The sequence below is a fragment of the Pipistrellus hanaki genome (genome assembly GCF_964339955.1).
Source record: "Pipistrellus hanaki genome assembly, chromosome: 6".
In the NCBI taxonomy this organism is placed as follows: domain Eukaryota; kingdom Metazoa; phylum Chordata; class Mammalia; order Chiroptera; family Vespertilionidae; genus Pipistrellus; species Pipistrellus hanaki.
The window spans coordinates 47,123,543-47,139,611 of NC_140508.1; the positions used below are offsets into that span (position 1 = coordinate 47,123,543).

The window sequence follows — 16,069 nt, forward strand, 5'->3', positions numbered from 1 at the left end:
TTCAATATTGGAATGAAAACAAGTAAAGTTTAGTAAAGTATACATGCTTTTCAAGTACATTGATAGAGTAATTTTCATAAATCAGTGAGCTTGTTCTTTTTAAGAACCCAGATTTAAGTTAAAAAAAAATATTTTCTCGAACATCTGCTTCTTAACTTTATAAGATGCATCAGTTATACACATTTCAATTTCATGGATTCAGGTATTATTAAATTTCTATATTCCCTTTCAAAAATATTTTCTCAATCATGCAGTTATTATCAATTTGTCAAGTCAACATGACTTTAAATTTTGACTTAATTGTGCTTTCCAAATTTAATCACTTTTTTAAAGTAGGTCAAAAAGAAAGTTACGTTGGACACCTCAGATACATTTTATTTTTACCATCTATTTACTTACAAGCACCTAAAAATTCATTACTGCTCTCTTTTAAACAAGTTATCTGTATAATATGATTTAAGCCTAATGAAGTTGTTTAGTGGGGAAATTATCATATTTTCATAAATATGTTTACAGAATGCAAAAATACGCAAAGCCAATTGCTATATGAAAGGGGTGGGGGAAGGAAACGTGTAGGGAGGAGAAAAATAAATTAAAAAAAACTGGAAAACGTGACAGTGAGCTGGGGAGGTGGTCTGTGTGGATTGAACGGATGCACTTCCCTGCAGAGCCTTACTCACGAGCCACAAGCCCGGGCTGGCTGTCGTTTTTTCAGTGAGTGGGGAGCGTGTGGAGTTCTGTGGAGTCCACTGCAAATGTGGTTAGAGAGACTCAGGTAAGTAGCGGACACTTAACTACGGACCTCACTATGGTATTCTGCCTGTAATTTACCTGCAGTTATCTGACAGAATGAAAAGGGAGGAGAAAGATTACTTTCAGGACACGTGTGCAAGCACAGTTTGAATATGTGCCTAAGATCCTAATCTAAGCCTTGGGGTTGAATGTATTCATACACATTTGGATTTGGACAATAGAATAGATGAGCTCCTATGGAATCTGGACATCAGGCTACTGCGACAGTTCTCCTGAAAGGGCTAGAAAAAAGAATTAATGAATTCTAAGTGCTTCACCCTTTGGGCCCAATTAAATTTTAGTGCCAGTTAATTAGCAGTTAAACTTACTTCAGTTCATTCATCTATAGAAAGAGCTTTACAGAACAGGACTTGATATTGTAATTACCTCTGTTTAAAGAAAATCAAAGAATAATAAAAACCAAAAGTATAAATAGGAAATGTTCTTTCTCATTAAGGAAATTCTCTTATAATATATTCTTATGAGAAAGTGAAAATAATATGTCTTTGTACTTCAACTTCACTAATCAAATGAATATGTAGGCTCTTGAAGCAACTCAATTGTAAAAGAATTTGGTATTAGCCTGCTTCATTAAAAATTAATGAGGTGTATATCAACACCTGCTTAGCATAATAGAAAGTCAGGCTAAATACTGTTGGTAACTTTATTGTTCTCAGTGTAGTTGCTTTGATCCATTACCAAAAATAACACCATCAGATTTCCAGATGTGGATAATGAGGGCTGGGTTTTTACATGGGAGACTAAAGTGAGATGGGAATATCAGAGCTTTCCCTCTTCTGCAAGCTTTTGTGGTTACTCTGGGTGTTAACAATTAATAATGCTGGTATTTGAAGTTTTCTAATGGTTCTACAGAGAAAATTTAGAATTCACGAAATACCAACACTCTCAACTCATCTATTTATAATAGATTTACACAACATTATTTCCTTTAACATTTTCAGAAAATCAGTACCTGGCCAATGTCCTTAGTGACATTCATTTCCTCTTCTACAAAAAAATGGTTCCAAATCCAGCCACTCTTCAGCCCCGGATGAGACCCCTGTGGGGGCTTTGCTTCCTCTGCCTTAGAGTTTTCTGATGCTGTGAGGCAAGGCCGTAGGAGGGAAACTCCCACCATAAAAGGTAGGAATAAGCAACAATTCATTCTGCTTCTTTGGTGCCAGCTGATGGATACTCGTTAGGACAAAGCATATGTTTCAAATGAAAATCTTAGATTCCTTTATAATACTTTACAAATCTGAAATATCATTCACATTCCTAAAGAACAAAACACAAAAACAAAATTTGCCATTTAAAAAATAGCACTTTCTCACCTAATTGCTAATGTAAGGATACAACTTTTGCATTCATAAAAATGAGACAAAAATACACATTTAATTTCTGTTTCAATTAGGCCCATTAATTATATTTTGTAGCTCAGCGATAACGTGAATGGAATAATGGCACATTTCTGCTCAGGCACTGTGCAGTTTAAGCTGCAGTCAAATCTGCCTGAAGGTTGGAAAGTTGCTCTGGAGTCTCCTTGATTGATAGCTGACATTCAGATAGACTTTAAATAAATTATTAGGGTAATATTGATGAATAGGATCATATAGCTTTCAGGAGCAGATTTCTATGATATAAGATTTGAATACTGCACTGTGTGCTCACCACCCAAAGTCAAATCTTATGTCACCATATTTTAGAACCCCGTCACCCCACCGACTTCCCTCTGGCAACCACCATACTGTCTTTTGTGCCCGCAGGTTTCAGTTTTATATGCCACATGTGAGTGAAATCACATGGTTCTTAGAATTTTTCTACTGGCTTATTTTACTTAGCATAATATTCTCTAGGTCCATCTATGTTGTCACAAATTTCAGTGTTTCATTTTTTCTTATGTCTGAGTAGTATTCTACATCTTTATTCAATACTCAATATCTTGTTAAAACCTGTGAATAAAATTAACATAGAATGTGAAAGACATATATATACTGAAAACTGCAAAAACAGTATGAAAAGAGATTGAAAAAGTCACAAATAAATGGGAAAATATCCCATGTTCTGGGATTAGAAGAATCAACATAGTTAAAATGGCCATATAACTCAAAGCAATATTTATATTTAATATATTGTTGATTGGTTCATTTATTATGAATTTCCTACTTACCATTTGTTTTAAAGTCTTACCAATTATTGATAATTGCTTATATTGACTATTTCAATTACCACATGGTGAAACACAACAGAGAAATAAAAATTAAAAAAGCACTAAAAGAAACTTCTACATAAATTAATATCTGAAATAAAAGCAACATTCACAGGATGGTTTTAGCAAAAGATGAAACACTACAGAAGATAATACATTGGTTTTGAAGATTGTTTAATAGAAATTATTAAAATTACAATACAGAGATAAAGTATAATAGTCATTTTTTAAATTAAAAAAATTAGTAACTGAGGAACGCTCTTAAGTGATATAATAAATATGTCATTTGAGTCCTAAAAAGGAAGAGAGATATTGGCTTAAGAAATGATAATGGCCAAGTGTAAAGAGCAAATAATAAAATTTCATCAGAAAAATGAAACTGTAAGAATATCCAATAAATGTTCATCAGAAGTAATGTAGGACTGATAGAATGGCATTCATAAAGTTATGAGAGAAAAACTTTTAACCCATAATTATATAACCTTCAACAAAAGGGTAATATAAAGCAAAGTAGAAAAATTAATCAGCAATATCACTGAACTCTAAAAATACTAAGTAAAAATTCTTCAGAATTAAGGGCAGGTGAATTTACACAACATAATAAAATATGGAAATCTAAAATATAAAGGTAAATACAAAATATTATTTTGTGTTTTATTAATATTTTAAAAATGAATTCACTATTTATACATTAATAACACTGAATTGCAAATATGTAACATATGTAGAAATAAAATTCATAATAGTGGCACAAACAACAAGATGTGGAAAATAAAAATATTTGGTAGTCAACTTCTTATAAAGATATATTATAACAATCATTCAAGTAGACTGCTATGACAAGTGACTAATATACATCAAAATGAACTACTGATACACACATCTCAAAATAATTATGCTGAGTCAAAAAGTTCATATTCTATATTTCCATTAATATGTTATTCCAGAAAATTTAACCTCGCACAGAACAGAAAACAGATGAGTGGTTCAAAGAGAATAAAGGTGAGGAAGGAACAGAAAGGAAGGATGACCAGGGTCATGATGGAACGTTGTGAGTTGATGGCTATGTTCTTTATCTTAATTGAGATTATGGTCTTACAGGAGAAAAATATGTTTAACCTATAAACTAATGAATATTTTTTACTCCTTTATACATGAAGACACTTTCAAACTTGTCCACTGGGAGGCAATATAGATCCAATTAATTGGAAAAAATATATTAAAAAAGAAAGTTCAGATTGAGGAACTACATGATACCAATTGTAGAAGTGTTTCAAAATTAGAAAATAATACCCTACAAGACAATTTTCATAAATAGATTTTGTAAAATAAAAGTAGGTTAAAAAAAAAAAGACATGCAAAATTTATCATGATAATTACCATGATAGTAGGGAAAGAAATTGGTTTAAAGTATGGACTTTAGAAATAAATATAACTTTTTTCTCCCTCTAAAACAATCTAATCATATATATCAAACAACAGTATTCATTAAATCAGGGTGATTCCTCTGCCATATGTCATATTTTTATATGATTCGGATATTTTACAATTAAATTTAAAATTAAGTCAAAATATAATTTTATAATCTTATATCATAATAAAATAAACATGGGTACCCTTTTATTTGAACCTTTTTGTATAAAAGTACAAGAATGAAATAGTAGCAGAAATGTCTGAATGATGAAACAATGTGGCTTTGTTTATACTCTTCTACATTCTAAACTTTCTGTAATGGTAAAAATATACCCTTCTATTTAAGGGAAAGAGAAAACATTTCAAATAATGGTGCACTTGTGATTGAAGAGTGTTGGCAGCTGTCAACATGCCAGACTGAGAAATACTCAGGGCTGAGTCCAGGCTAATAAGGAAAAGTGCTATCAATTAGCATTCTGAAATGGTCCCTAGAGAAACAAGCAGTGACATTTTCACCCTACATCTGCAATCCTTGTTATAGTTTCCAATCAGGTGAGTAGCTGAATAAAAACTGGCATATTACTTAAATATGGAAAAAGAAATTCATGCTAATACTGTCTCATATTAGTGTGTTTAAATTTAATCTAGTAATTGCCAGAATCTAGGTATAATTTTTTATATTTATTAAGTAAGATATAGAGTATTGTATAATTCAAAATAGGTTATGTATAATAATAAAATAATGATATTAACATAATGTTATATAGTGAAACAATTTTACTACTACTATATTTAACACTATTTCATAAATATTAAATATTATGTCCAAATAGAATCATATAATTTCAGTATTGAAAATGCCAGGCCAGTGTAGCTCAGTGGTTGAGTATAGGCCTATGAATCAGGAGGTCATGGTTTGATTCCCAGTCCAGGCACACGCCCAGGTTGTGAGCTCTATCCGCGGTGTGGGGTGTGCAGGAGGCAGCCAATCAATGATTTCTCTCATCACTGATGTTTCTATCTCTCTCTACCTCCCCCTTACTCTCTGAAATCAATAAAAATATATTTTTAAAAAGAGAAAAATTTATTTCATCTAATACATTGCATTCACATAGAAGAACTTTATATCTAGAAAACTTAAGGGATCTTAAATACCCAGTACCAAATAGTTACTTAGCAGTAAAGGTAGGACTGGAAACCTAATATTCAGGCACAGAGTGAACAATATATACTATGCTTTACTGAGTGGAAGAAAGAAATTTTATAGATATCTGGCATATCATGCAAAACATCTGTCACCTTTAAAAATTGAATACAGATCTATAAATTGCATTATACTGTTTGGACAAGTCTTGAAACTAGACATAAAAAAATGTTTTCTATTACCATTTTTTAAGACACCTCCACCCCACTTATTCAAAAGACCCATGAGATTAATAAAAGATGGAAGAATAAGTCAGAATGATGGATTTGGTGGTTGTCGGGGGGAAGATAAAAGTTGAAGCTGGAGAAATGTGGATGGTTTAAATATAGAAACCTAATCCTATTTGTGATCTCTTAAAAATCAAAGGAAACTTGGCAGCCTTCTAGAGTGATACTCTCCCTCAAGACTCTTAAATGGCTTTCTCAGAACTGCTAATAGGAAATAGGGAAAGATATATGAGTGATAGAGCCTGCATACATAAGTGAGAAGAAAGCAGCATTTCTGGACTCAAAATTGTCATTGTCCATATGCCAACTCTTTCTCCACAGAGCTGGAATATAAAAGATTGTTCTTTGTTCCATTTATGAACTCCCATTAAATATACTGTGCATATTTACTGTCATGGATAAAAGCTGTGTGCTACCGATAAAGGAACAGAAAGTCAGACTGCCTGTAGAAGGATGTTTCTAGTCCTCTTTGACAGAATTGCCTTCTTTTACTATGTGTGTGGTGTCCTAAGATACAGACTAACATGTGCCTTTCTCCCGGGCTGGCCACCAGGAACTCTGTTTTTGAGCAGGTGAGGGGGACTGCAGTTTAATGAGCACCCCATTCGAAGTGCTGAGCATTGACAACATTTAGCCTGGGTGGGCAAACTATTCTAGAATGAGAAGAGACAAATTCCAATTGTGAAATACACACTGCAAAATCTTATTAAAAAAAAAAAAAATCAGGTATCTCAACCCCAACACACACCCCCCTACCCTCCACAAGATACCAAAACATGATTTCTCATCATTTCAAGGCTAAATCTTTGTATGCTTCTGTCCTAATGATCTGTCTAAATAAAACTCCTTTTGGACCATATTCTTAATTATATGTTGCCAATTCAAGTAATCTGTATAGAATTTGTGTCTTTGCCATTGTGCAATATGATATTAATTTAGCCATTGCATGTCCACAGGCTATTTCTTACAATTATTTTTGTGTGTGACTGCTGTCAAACCTGGAAAGTATTTTTCCCCCCCCCAGAAATATCTTTGTCTCTTAATTTTCTTTTAAAAATAAGTAACAAGTACAAATAAAGCAATTCTTTATTTCTAATATCTGAAACATTATTCTAATGTGACTTTCATTATTAAAGAGGTAAATCCATGTACATTTGTCTCTATTTTGATTGTCATTGTATAATTTAAAACCACTGGGAATTCCCGGAAAACTCCAAATTTATTCATTTGGAGAGAATACATAAAACTAGTCACAGAGTTGTTTTTATTCTCTTGCTGAAAAAAAAGTGAATAAAAACAAATTTCAAAATTCATATTCACACAATGTCATTCAGCCATTGAATGTGACACTTTAGGTCATTTTATGATATGGGAATATGGTTGTAATACTTGGCTAGATGGAAAAATAAATTAAATACATTTAAAATTATCCCATTCATTTAAGGGAAAAAGGTAGACAAATGCGGAGAAAGTGTAGAAGATTATGCCCTCCTATGCAGACAGTAATCACCTCCGAATTGAGGAATTATAAATTGATTTAAATTTCCTCATGAGCATTTCTATATTTCAATATTTATTCAGTTAATACATATATACATCATGTTATACTAAATTATAACACTATTTTACATAAATAATGGCTATTTAGCACTATAGTAAAGATCAAGAAATTATTCTTTACCTACTATGGTATTATTCTCCCAAATATGTTAGAGGAAGTGTTCTGAAGACAGTTGGTGAACTGAAGAGTCCACCTCTGCAGCAAGGATGGCTGAATGGCTAAGGCAGTCTGCCACCCACTAGCTGAATGACTTCAGGAAATGACCCAATCTCTGGGAGCTTTAGTTGTCCCATGTGAAAAGGGAGGACAATAATAGCTTATCCCCTAGGGTTGTTATCTTGATTAAATGAGTTTAGGCATCCACTGTCTGACACATACTGTTACCTGTTTTAAACTAGCTCTACAAATATCTACTTATAGGTGAGTGGTAAGGATACGATCATTTCTTTACTCCAAAACTTGGAAATATTCAGCTGCTGTTATTTCCACAAAAAATACACACAGACTTCAAACTTTATAGATGACTTCTGTACAAATAGTGTAAGATACATTGTCTTTGATGTATGTGCTCTACACGTATTTTCAAATGATTTGAATGCCATTATATTTTTCCCCCCAAGCCTGGCTAAATGACTATGACAAATAAAAATTGTCATGCTTGAAACAGTATATGATATTGCTTGGGTGTATATAGACTGAAAATGACCCCAATGAGACACAGAACAATTATGCTTTCAAAGAAGGCTAATTATGACTTAATGGATAAAAATATTATAATCTAGGCACTTATATCATTTGTAACTGGATCGGTTTAGAAATTGTCTTTTCTATGACCCCTTCTTGATTACATAAAGATAATTATTCCATCTGTGAAAACTTACCAAAATATAATGCATTATGGAAGGCTTGTGGAAAGCTGAACTAAGCTCAGCTATACTAGCTTCTCATAGAAAAAATCATGGCAATTAATGTAATGTCTCCATCTTTAGGAAACCATTGAGTAGGCCTGACCAAAAAAAAAAAAAAAAAAAAAAAAAAAACCTCGTAAAATAATGGTTTCTAAAGCTATCCCTAAAAATAAAATAAAAGTGCCTTGGCAATTTTTGCTAAATAGATAGATCGTCAGCCCTCAGGCTGAAGAGTCCTGGGTTCAGTTCTGGTCAAGGGCACATGTTTGGGCTGCAAGCCACGGTGCATGTAGGAGGCAGCCCATTGCTTTGTCTCTCTCACATCAATGTTTCTCTTTCTCTGTCTCTCCCTCTCCCTTCCACTCTCTCTAAAAATCAATGGAAAAAATACCAAAATATCCTCGGGTGAGGATTAAAAAAACAAACAAAATAAATAAAAGAAAATAAAGTTTTATCTTCATCAATTTAAAGAACTATGTCTAACTTCTTACAATGAGGTTGAAGCCAGCAAACAGAGTGCAAAACACATATTAAAATGTGGCACTTGGGGCTGTATGTGGCAATATTATAGTAAAAGTAGTTAGAATTTTTTTTTCTTCTCTCTTTTAATTTGAGGGATTACTTATAGGAGAGGAAAACCAGGTCCTTGAAATATCTATTAACAATCTCTATTTAGCCCATAAGCACCTTTATAAAACCTTTAGAAAAGTTGCATGGATGGTTGGTTGCCAGTTATAGAATAAACCTCAAAGTCTAATTTTTTTAATGTTATAGACACTGCTCATTTTGAAGTAGGTACTCTGTATGATATGAATCTACTTAAAATCTTGTCTACATAAACACCGAAGCAAGGATATTTTAATGAATGTTAGCTGTTTCCAATAAAATGTTAGGTGTTTAAAGCTGAAATACCTTGGAGAAATCTGTGTTATCTATTGTCTCATTTCCCATATAATTAGATATAACTAGATATAGAAATTATATATAATTTCTATTTATTTTTATTTTAATCATTAGTTGCAATACAGTGATAGTTTTCAATGAAATAATTGGAATCTTCTATTCCAAGCATGTCAAACTGGCAATCCATGGGCCCCACGCAGCCCACAATTAATATTTTTGCAGCCCAGCCTATATATCGGTAGGTAAGAAATGTTTTTTAAAAAATTAATAACTTAATTTTTACAATATTCTCTTATACATAGTTATTAATAACAAACTGTGATGCTCGCTAATGACTGATTACTATAATCATGCTGCATTCATTTCCCTTACACACCTGACATGCAGGCGCACCATTTCTCTCTACATGCTCAAAGTCACTCACTAATGAGTGCGGGAGGGTTCTTTTTTCTCTGCATCCTCACCAGCACTTTTAATTTGTTGATTTGTTGATGATAGCCATTCTGACAAGTGTGAGATGGTATCTCCTGGTTGTTTTGATTTGCATCTCTCAGATGATTAGTGACTTTGAGCATGTTTTCATATGTTTCTTGGCCTTCCTTACTTCCTCTTTTGAAAAGTATCTATTTAGGTCCATTGCCCATTTTTTGATTGGGTTGTTTATCTTCCTTTTGTTAAGTTGTCTGAGTTCCCTGTAAACGTTGGAAATTAAATCCTTATCCGTGATAACATTGGCAAGTAGATTCTGCCAAGCAGTAGGCTTTCTTGTTGTTTTATTGATGGTTTCTTTTGCTGTAAAAAAGCTTTTTATTTTGATGTAGTCCCATTTGTTTAGAGAAAGATAAATATCACAAGACCCCACTCATTTGTGGAATATAATTAAAAACATATGCTGATGAATAAAAACAGATCCAGAGACAGAGAAGCATCAATCAAATCATCAGACCTCAGAGGGAAGGTAGGATAGGGTGGGGGTAAGAGGAAGAGATCAAACAAAGGACTTGTATGCATGCATAAAGCATAACAATGGACACAGACACCAGGGGGATGAGGTAGGAGTAGGTGGTTGGGAGGGCAATGGGGGGATAAGTAAACATATATTTTTTTAAATATATTTTATTGATTTTTTACATAGAGGAAGAGAGAGGGATAGAGAGTTAGAAACATTGATGAGAGAGAAACATCGATTAGCTGCCTCTTGCACAACCCCTACTGGGGATGTGCCCGCAACCAAGGTACATGTCCGTGACCAGAATCAAACCTGGGACCTTTCAGTCCGCAGGCTGACGCTCTATCCATTGAGCCAAACCGGTTTCGGCAGGACACATATTAATATTTTAATCAATAAAGAAAAACAAAAAGAGAAAATAAATAGGCAAAGAGAAAACAATTTCTTAGAGAGCTCTTAACAGGAAAGTGTCATTTAAAAGGAGGGTTAATATCTAACTAAAAAGTGATATTATGGAGCTTTTATTTTGCATCTAATACTACAGGAAAAGGGTTATACTATGGTCTACTAGTTCATGAGCAATTTCAAGAAGTATTTGCTTAATGACAAACAGCATTACCATTAAAACACAAGCAAAAGATGCATCTATATTCTTTTCTCTTTATTATTTTTAGTGTTCTACTTATAGTTCATGTTTATCTCTGAATTGGGTAGTGTCATCTCTTTATTAAAGGATTTCATATAATCTTCACTAAAGATTTTAAAGAATAAAATAGATGGCAAGTTTTTTGAAATAATTTACTAGTAGTTATAATTCAACTTTAAAACAGAAAAATGGTGGCATTTTTCTGTCCTATTTTTGATGTATAACTTGCTCATTTTCATAGGAATGACATTTCTAAGTTTTCTTCCTAGAAAAAAATTGCTTAGGTTATTTTAAACCATAACTCACGTGTCAAAATTATTTCCACTTTAATATATTATTTTGCAAATTTACAATTATCCTTTATCATGTAAGTTCTTAGAATGAAAGCACAGAAAATGTGGATATACTAATCCTGCATGTTGATAAGTCACTGTTCTATAATAACATATAACATTTTTAATTTTATTAAGGCACCATTGGCGCAGATTATGATGTAATTTTAAGGTGTACAATATTAAAATTCACCATCTTATGTACTACAGTGTGCTCACGCAAAGAGTCTAGTTTCCACCTATCACCACACAATTGACCCCCTTTGCCCATTTTGTCCTCCCTTCACCTCTTAATCCCTGAGGTAACCACTCACCTGTTGCCTGCCTCTCTGTTGTTTTGTGTTTGTTTGCTTGGTGTTTTATTATTGGTGGTGGTGGTGGTGGAGTGAATATGACTTGGTATACCAAAGTAGGGTCTCTGAAAATTGTGTTTTGCTTTCATATTAAGACATTCTTTGATGATTGTGAATATCTTCTTTCGAGCAGTTAATGCAACAAATTTCTAAAGCCAACATTTCTGCTTTACTAAAGCTAGAACTGTTTTGAAACTGAGATGAGAATTCTCCTACTGAATCATATAATTATCTTCAAGACGGCATGTATCATTTCAAAAGGAAATTGACTAGTTAAGTTGTGGAAAGGCAGGTTTTAGAACAAGTGCTGGGTTCTCTCAGATGAGGGGTGATGTGAGCTGCTAACAAACTTTCTAATAGTGTGGATTTTTTTTTTAAAGTGTCAAACATATTTCTAGTCACTTTGATAAAAGTAACTCATTTCTCAAATATGTGAACTGTAAGCAGATTTGCCAGAGAAAAGGATTCATACAAAGTTATTAAATTCCATATTTGTTTATGTATCATCCTCAATTTGATATGCCAAAGCAAAGATACAGGTATTTGAAGATCATGGGCAGCAAAGGAATTCACCATGACAACAAAACAGAAAAATTCTATTTCCTCTCATTCATCAGCAGAGTTCTCAAACATGAGGTCAGTGGCAATTAAACCTAGTCAAGAAAGGTATGTGAAAAGAACACTATATTCTTTTAAACACAAAACACTAATTTATATCATAATACTGTCAATAACATGTTAAATACTACTTGTTAAATACTACTGTATAATATCTGAAATCCTATCTAATAAAAGAGTAATATGCAAATTGACCCTACCTCTGCTATACCCACAAGCCATGCCCACCATCTAATCAGGAGCGATGATGCAAATTAACCCAACCAAGATGGCCATGGAGTAAGCCAGGGCTTGGGTATCCCTGGCAATGGAGGAAACCAAGCTTCCCACACACCCTGGCCAGCAGAGGCCTCTACTCAAGGCTACAAAATTTCAATTATAGAAGATAAATAAATCCCAGATACCAGGGCCTCTGTTTGGGTCGCTGGGGGGCATGGCCAGCCGGCAAACCACCACAGGACCCTTGCCCAGGCCGCCCCATGCCCCAAGGGAACCCCCACCCTGATCCAGGACACCCTTCATGGCAAACCAACCAGCCCCGACCCAAGCATCAGGCCTCTATCATATCTAATAAAAGAATAATATGCAAATTGACTATCACTCCAACACACAAGATGGCTGCCCCATGTGGTCAAAGATCCTGCCCCCATGTGGACACAAGATGGCTACCACAAGATGGCCAGCAGGAGAGGGCAGTTGGGAGGGACCAGGCCTGCAAGGGAGGGCAGTTGTGGGCAATGAAGCCTGCAGAGGAGGGTATTTAAGAGTGACCAGGCTGGCAGAGGAGGGAAGTTGGGGGCAATGGGGCCTATAGGGAAGGGCAGTTGGGAGGGACCAGGCCTGCAGGAGAGGGCAGTTAAGGGTGACCAGGCCTGCTGGGGAGGGCAGTTAGGGCCAATCAGGCTGGCAGGGGACAATTAGGCATCAATCATCCTGGCAGGGGAGTGGTTAGGGGGAAATCAGGAAGGCAGGCAGGTGAGTAGTTGGGAGCCAACAGTCCTGGATTGTGAGAGGGATCCCAGATTAGAGAGGGTGCTGGCTGGGCTGAGGGTCACACTCCCCCATGCACAAATTTCGTGCACTGGGTCTCTAGAATAACATTATATTTAAGGGGTACATGTTAAAAGAATGGGTGACAAACAATGAAGTATCAATTTATATCATAAAAAATTCCTAAAAGAATAACAACAATTCTTAAAAATGCATAGGAGGCATTTGTGCATATAATTTTAAAGCATCCTCAATTTATGATGATTTAATTGAATTCATAAAAAGTCTCCTGGAGATAAGTATTCTGGAAACATTCCAAAGGAGAAAACAAAACAAAAATATAAGCAGATAATATGTGCTTTAAGACTTCTACAAATTGTGTGTGTGTGAGGAAGGAAGGGAAGTAGGAAGTGAGAGAGAGAGAGAGAATAAATATTTCATTAACACACAAGTAAAGGACTTATTAAAACTGAGGCTGTAAAATGCCAATGTAATTTACATAATCTGATATATTTCAGTCATCATTAAGATTTGGGAAATTAGAAAATACATCTAATAAATTATATGATTTCTAGATACCATAGATTGGTTGTTTTTAAAAATTGAATGATTTCAGACTTTTAATTTTGTTATGTTTATTCTTTTTAGGAAATAATTTATTGATTGAAAATTTTGGTAAGGAGAAATATTCAGATTATATTAAAATTTAAATATTTTTTACAATATATTTTTAAATTATGGTTGATATACAATATTATATTAGTAAGTTACTATGATTTTATTGACTATATTCCCTATATTTTATAATATTTCTCAGTAACTTATTTTATAACTGAAAGTTTGTAATTCACCCCCTCTAGTTTTTCAAATAAAAATTTATAAGCATGCATATTTGTATAATTGACATACTTAAACATCCAAAGTATTTAGAATTTTAATAGAGTATTATTTGAACATATTTTATAATGTTATTTGATAGTGTAAATACTCCCAAAATATCCATATTACTAAATTTGCAAACATTTTATATATTAAATAATGTCTTCTATATAAATATAGTAAGTGAATTCAAACAGCTCAAGTTAAATTTATATAATATAAAGAAAACATTTACCATCCTATTTAGATATTTTTTGTTGTTTACCTCTTCCTGTGTTTGTTGTTGATTTTTTAAATATGTTAGTTACAGATTTACTAAATTCCTTTGACAAAACTTCAATGAACATTTTTTCAAAATTAGTAGCCTAATTAAAATTAATTTTAGGAAATTACAAATTAAAATTGAAACAATACTAAATGTCAATATTAACATTTTACATTTTGTTAATTTATACATTCAAGTGATTTGTATTTGATAAATTAGCTTTTTGTTATATATAATGAATATAATATATTGCAAATTAATATATATGCATGTTTTAATATGTATGTGTTTATATTCATTATATACTCAGTAGTTTACTTTTATTAGTATTTTTATTATAACATTCTTAGTTACTTAAGCTTTTTGTTTTCAGAATTGTCTAATGTTAATGGCAAGTTTGATAGAAAAAGAGGAAGAAGAGTAAATAACTGTATATTTGATTTGATCATAGATTGTCCTTCAAAAAATATTTAGATTTATTTTGACATGCAGAAAGGACCATACTGAATATCGTTTACTAAAAATAAATTATTTATCATATATTAAAATATTCACTCTGTAAATAAATATTTCCCTCATATATTTAAGGTTGACAACTTTATTGTTCATAACATTTGATAGTACAGAATAATGTATGATAAATCAAAAACCAAAGTCTATAGAAAGTAAAAGATGCAGTAGGCCAGTGGAACACACCTCCCGGGAAACAAAGTTTGGAACGTTCCAGGTGTGAGGAACTTCATTTTCCTCAGTCTAATGGAGAAGATGGCGAGTTGCTCTCACACATAACTGTGTTAGAGAAAGTCCAATATACATGCCACAGGTTTAAAATTTTTATGTAATTTTTTTCTTTCCTTTATGAAGTGCAAACCAGCAAAGCGCATTTCAAAGTACTTTTTGCCCCTATAGTCATTAAAGAAATAACTTATATAGTTCAGTATATGCCTGATTAACCCATTCTTACCTGCATCTCCTCACGTTCAAGGAATTCTGTGGAAATTAGCATTCAAAATTCATGTTTGCCACATTAGAAGAGATCGTTCTCACTTTGCTTCTCTGGCTCCTCATCAAAACTGCATGAGCCACATTGCTCTGAGCTTGGGCTTTATGTACTCTCATGTCACTGCTCAATACTGAATGCTATTTTGGTTTTAGTGTGTAAAACCAGACACTGAGCCCTTTGTGTGAAATAGCAGAAGGTCTCTCTGGTGTCCACTCCCAGTCTGGAATTCAAATGCAGACAGCTCCAGCAAGTAGTATGAGCTGATTACATATGTGTTCTTCCTTTTTTCTAGCAACAAACAAAAAGAGGGGGAAAAAATAAAGTACTTATTGGTTTGAGGTGATAAAGGGGAGATGCAACTTATGTAAGAGAATTCGGCAAGTGGAAAAGGTCATGTCCTCTTCTTGGGGATTAGCTGATGAAACAAGTGACCAATTTAAAGTTAGCAGGAAAGTTTCTAAAAAGAGAAGAGCTTTTCCATTGTGTCTATGCCTTCTGGCTACTTCTTAATTCAGTCTTTCTGCTCAGAAATCAGTAGCAGAGAAAGAGAAGGCAGTGCCTAAATTGTAATCCTACTCTTTTCCTGGGCCTATTTACTACCTAAACATACTGATTTTATGAAATGTAAAATTAGATTTTGTCATAAATATTACTTATTGTAAAATACATAATATTAAGTTTTATGCTGTTTTCTCAAGTTGTGTTCAGTTCAAAGTAATTTGTACCAGAACTTGAACCGTTTCCTAAGGTCAATAAGAGGTAACCACTGAAAATTCCCACATGGTAACCAATCACTGAAGAACATACAGCCTCTGAC

The 16,069-nt window shown here is 33.4% G+C and overlaps 1 protein-coding gene across 1 annotated transcript in view; it reads right to left on the reverse strand.

Annotated features, from left to right (window-relative positions):
• The window catches only part of CDH19 (cadherin 19), a 52,480-nt gene extending 37,151 nt beyond the window's left edge, over positions 1 to 15,329 (reverse strand). Inside the window, exons 1-2 of the mRNA XM_084888531.1 lie at positions 15,214 to 15,329; positions 1,766 to 2,070 (exon numbers count right to left, since the gene is read on the reverse strand). Of these exons, the coding sequence (XP_084744657.1) occupies positions 1,766 to 1,957 (192 nt within the window). The 5' untranslated portion in view covers positions 1,958 to 2,070; positions 15,214 to 15,329. The remainder of the gene's footprint in view (positions 1 to 1,765; positions 2,071 to 15,213) is intronic.
• Positions 15,330 to 16,069: the final 740 nt, after the last annotated feature.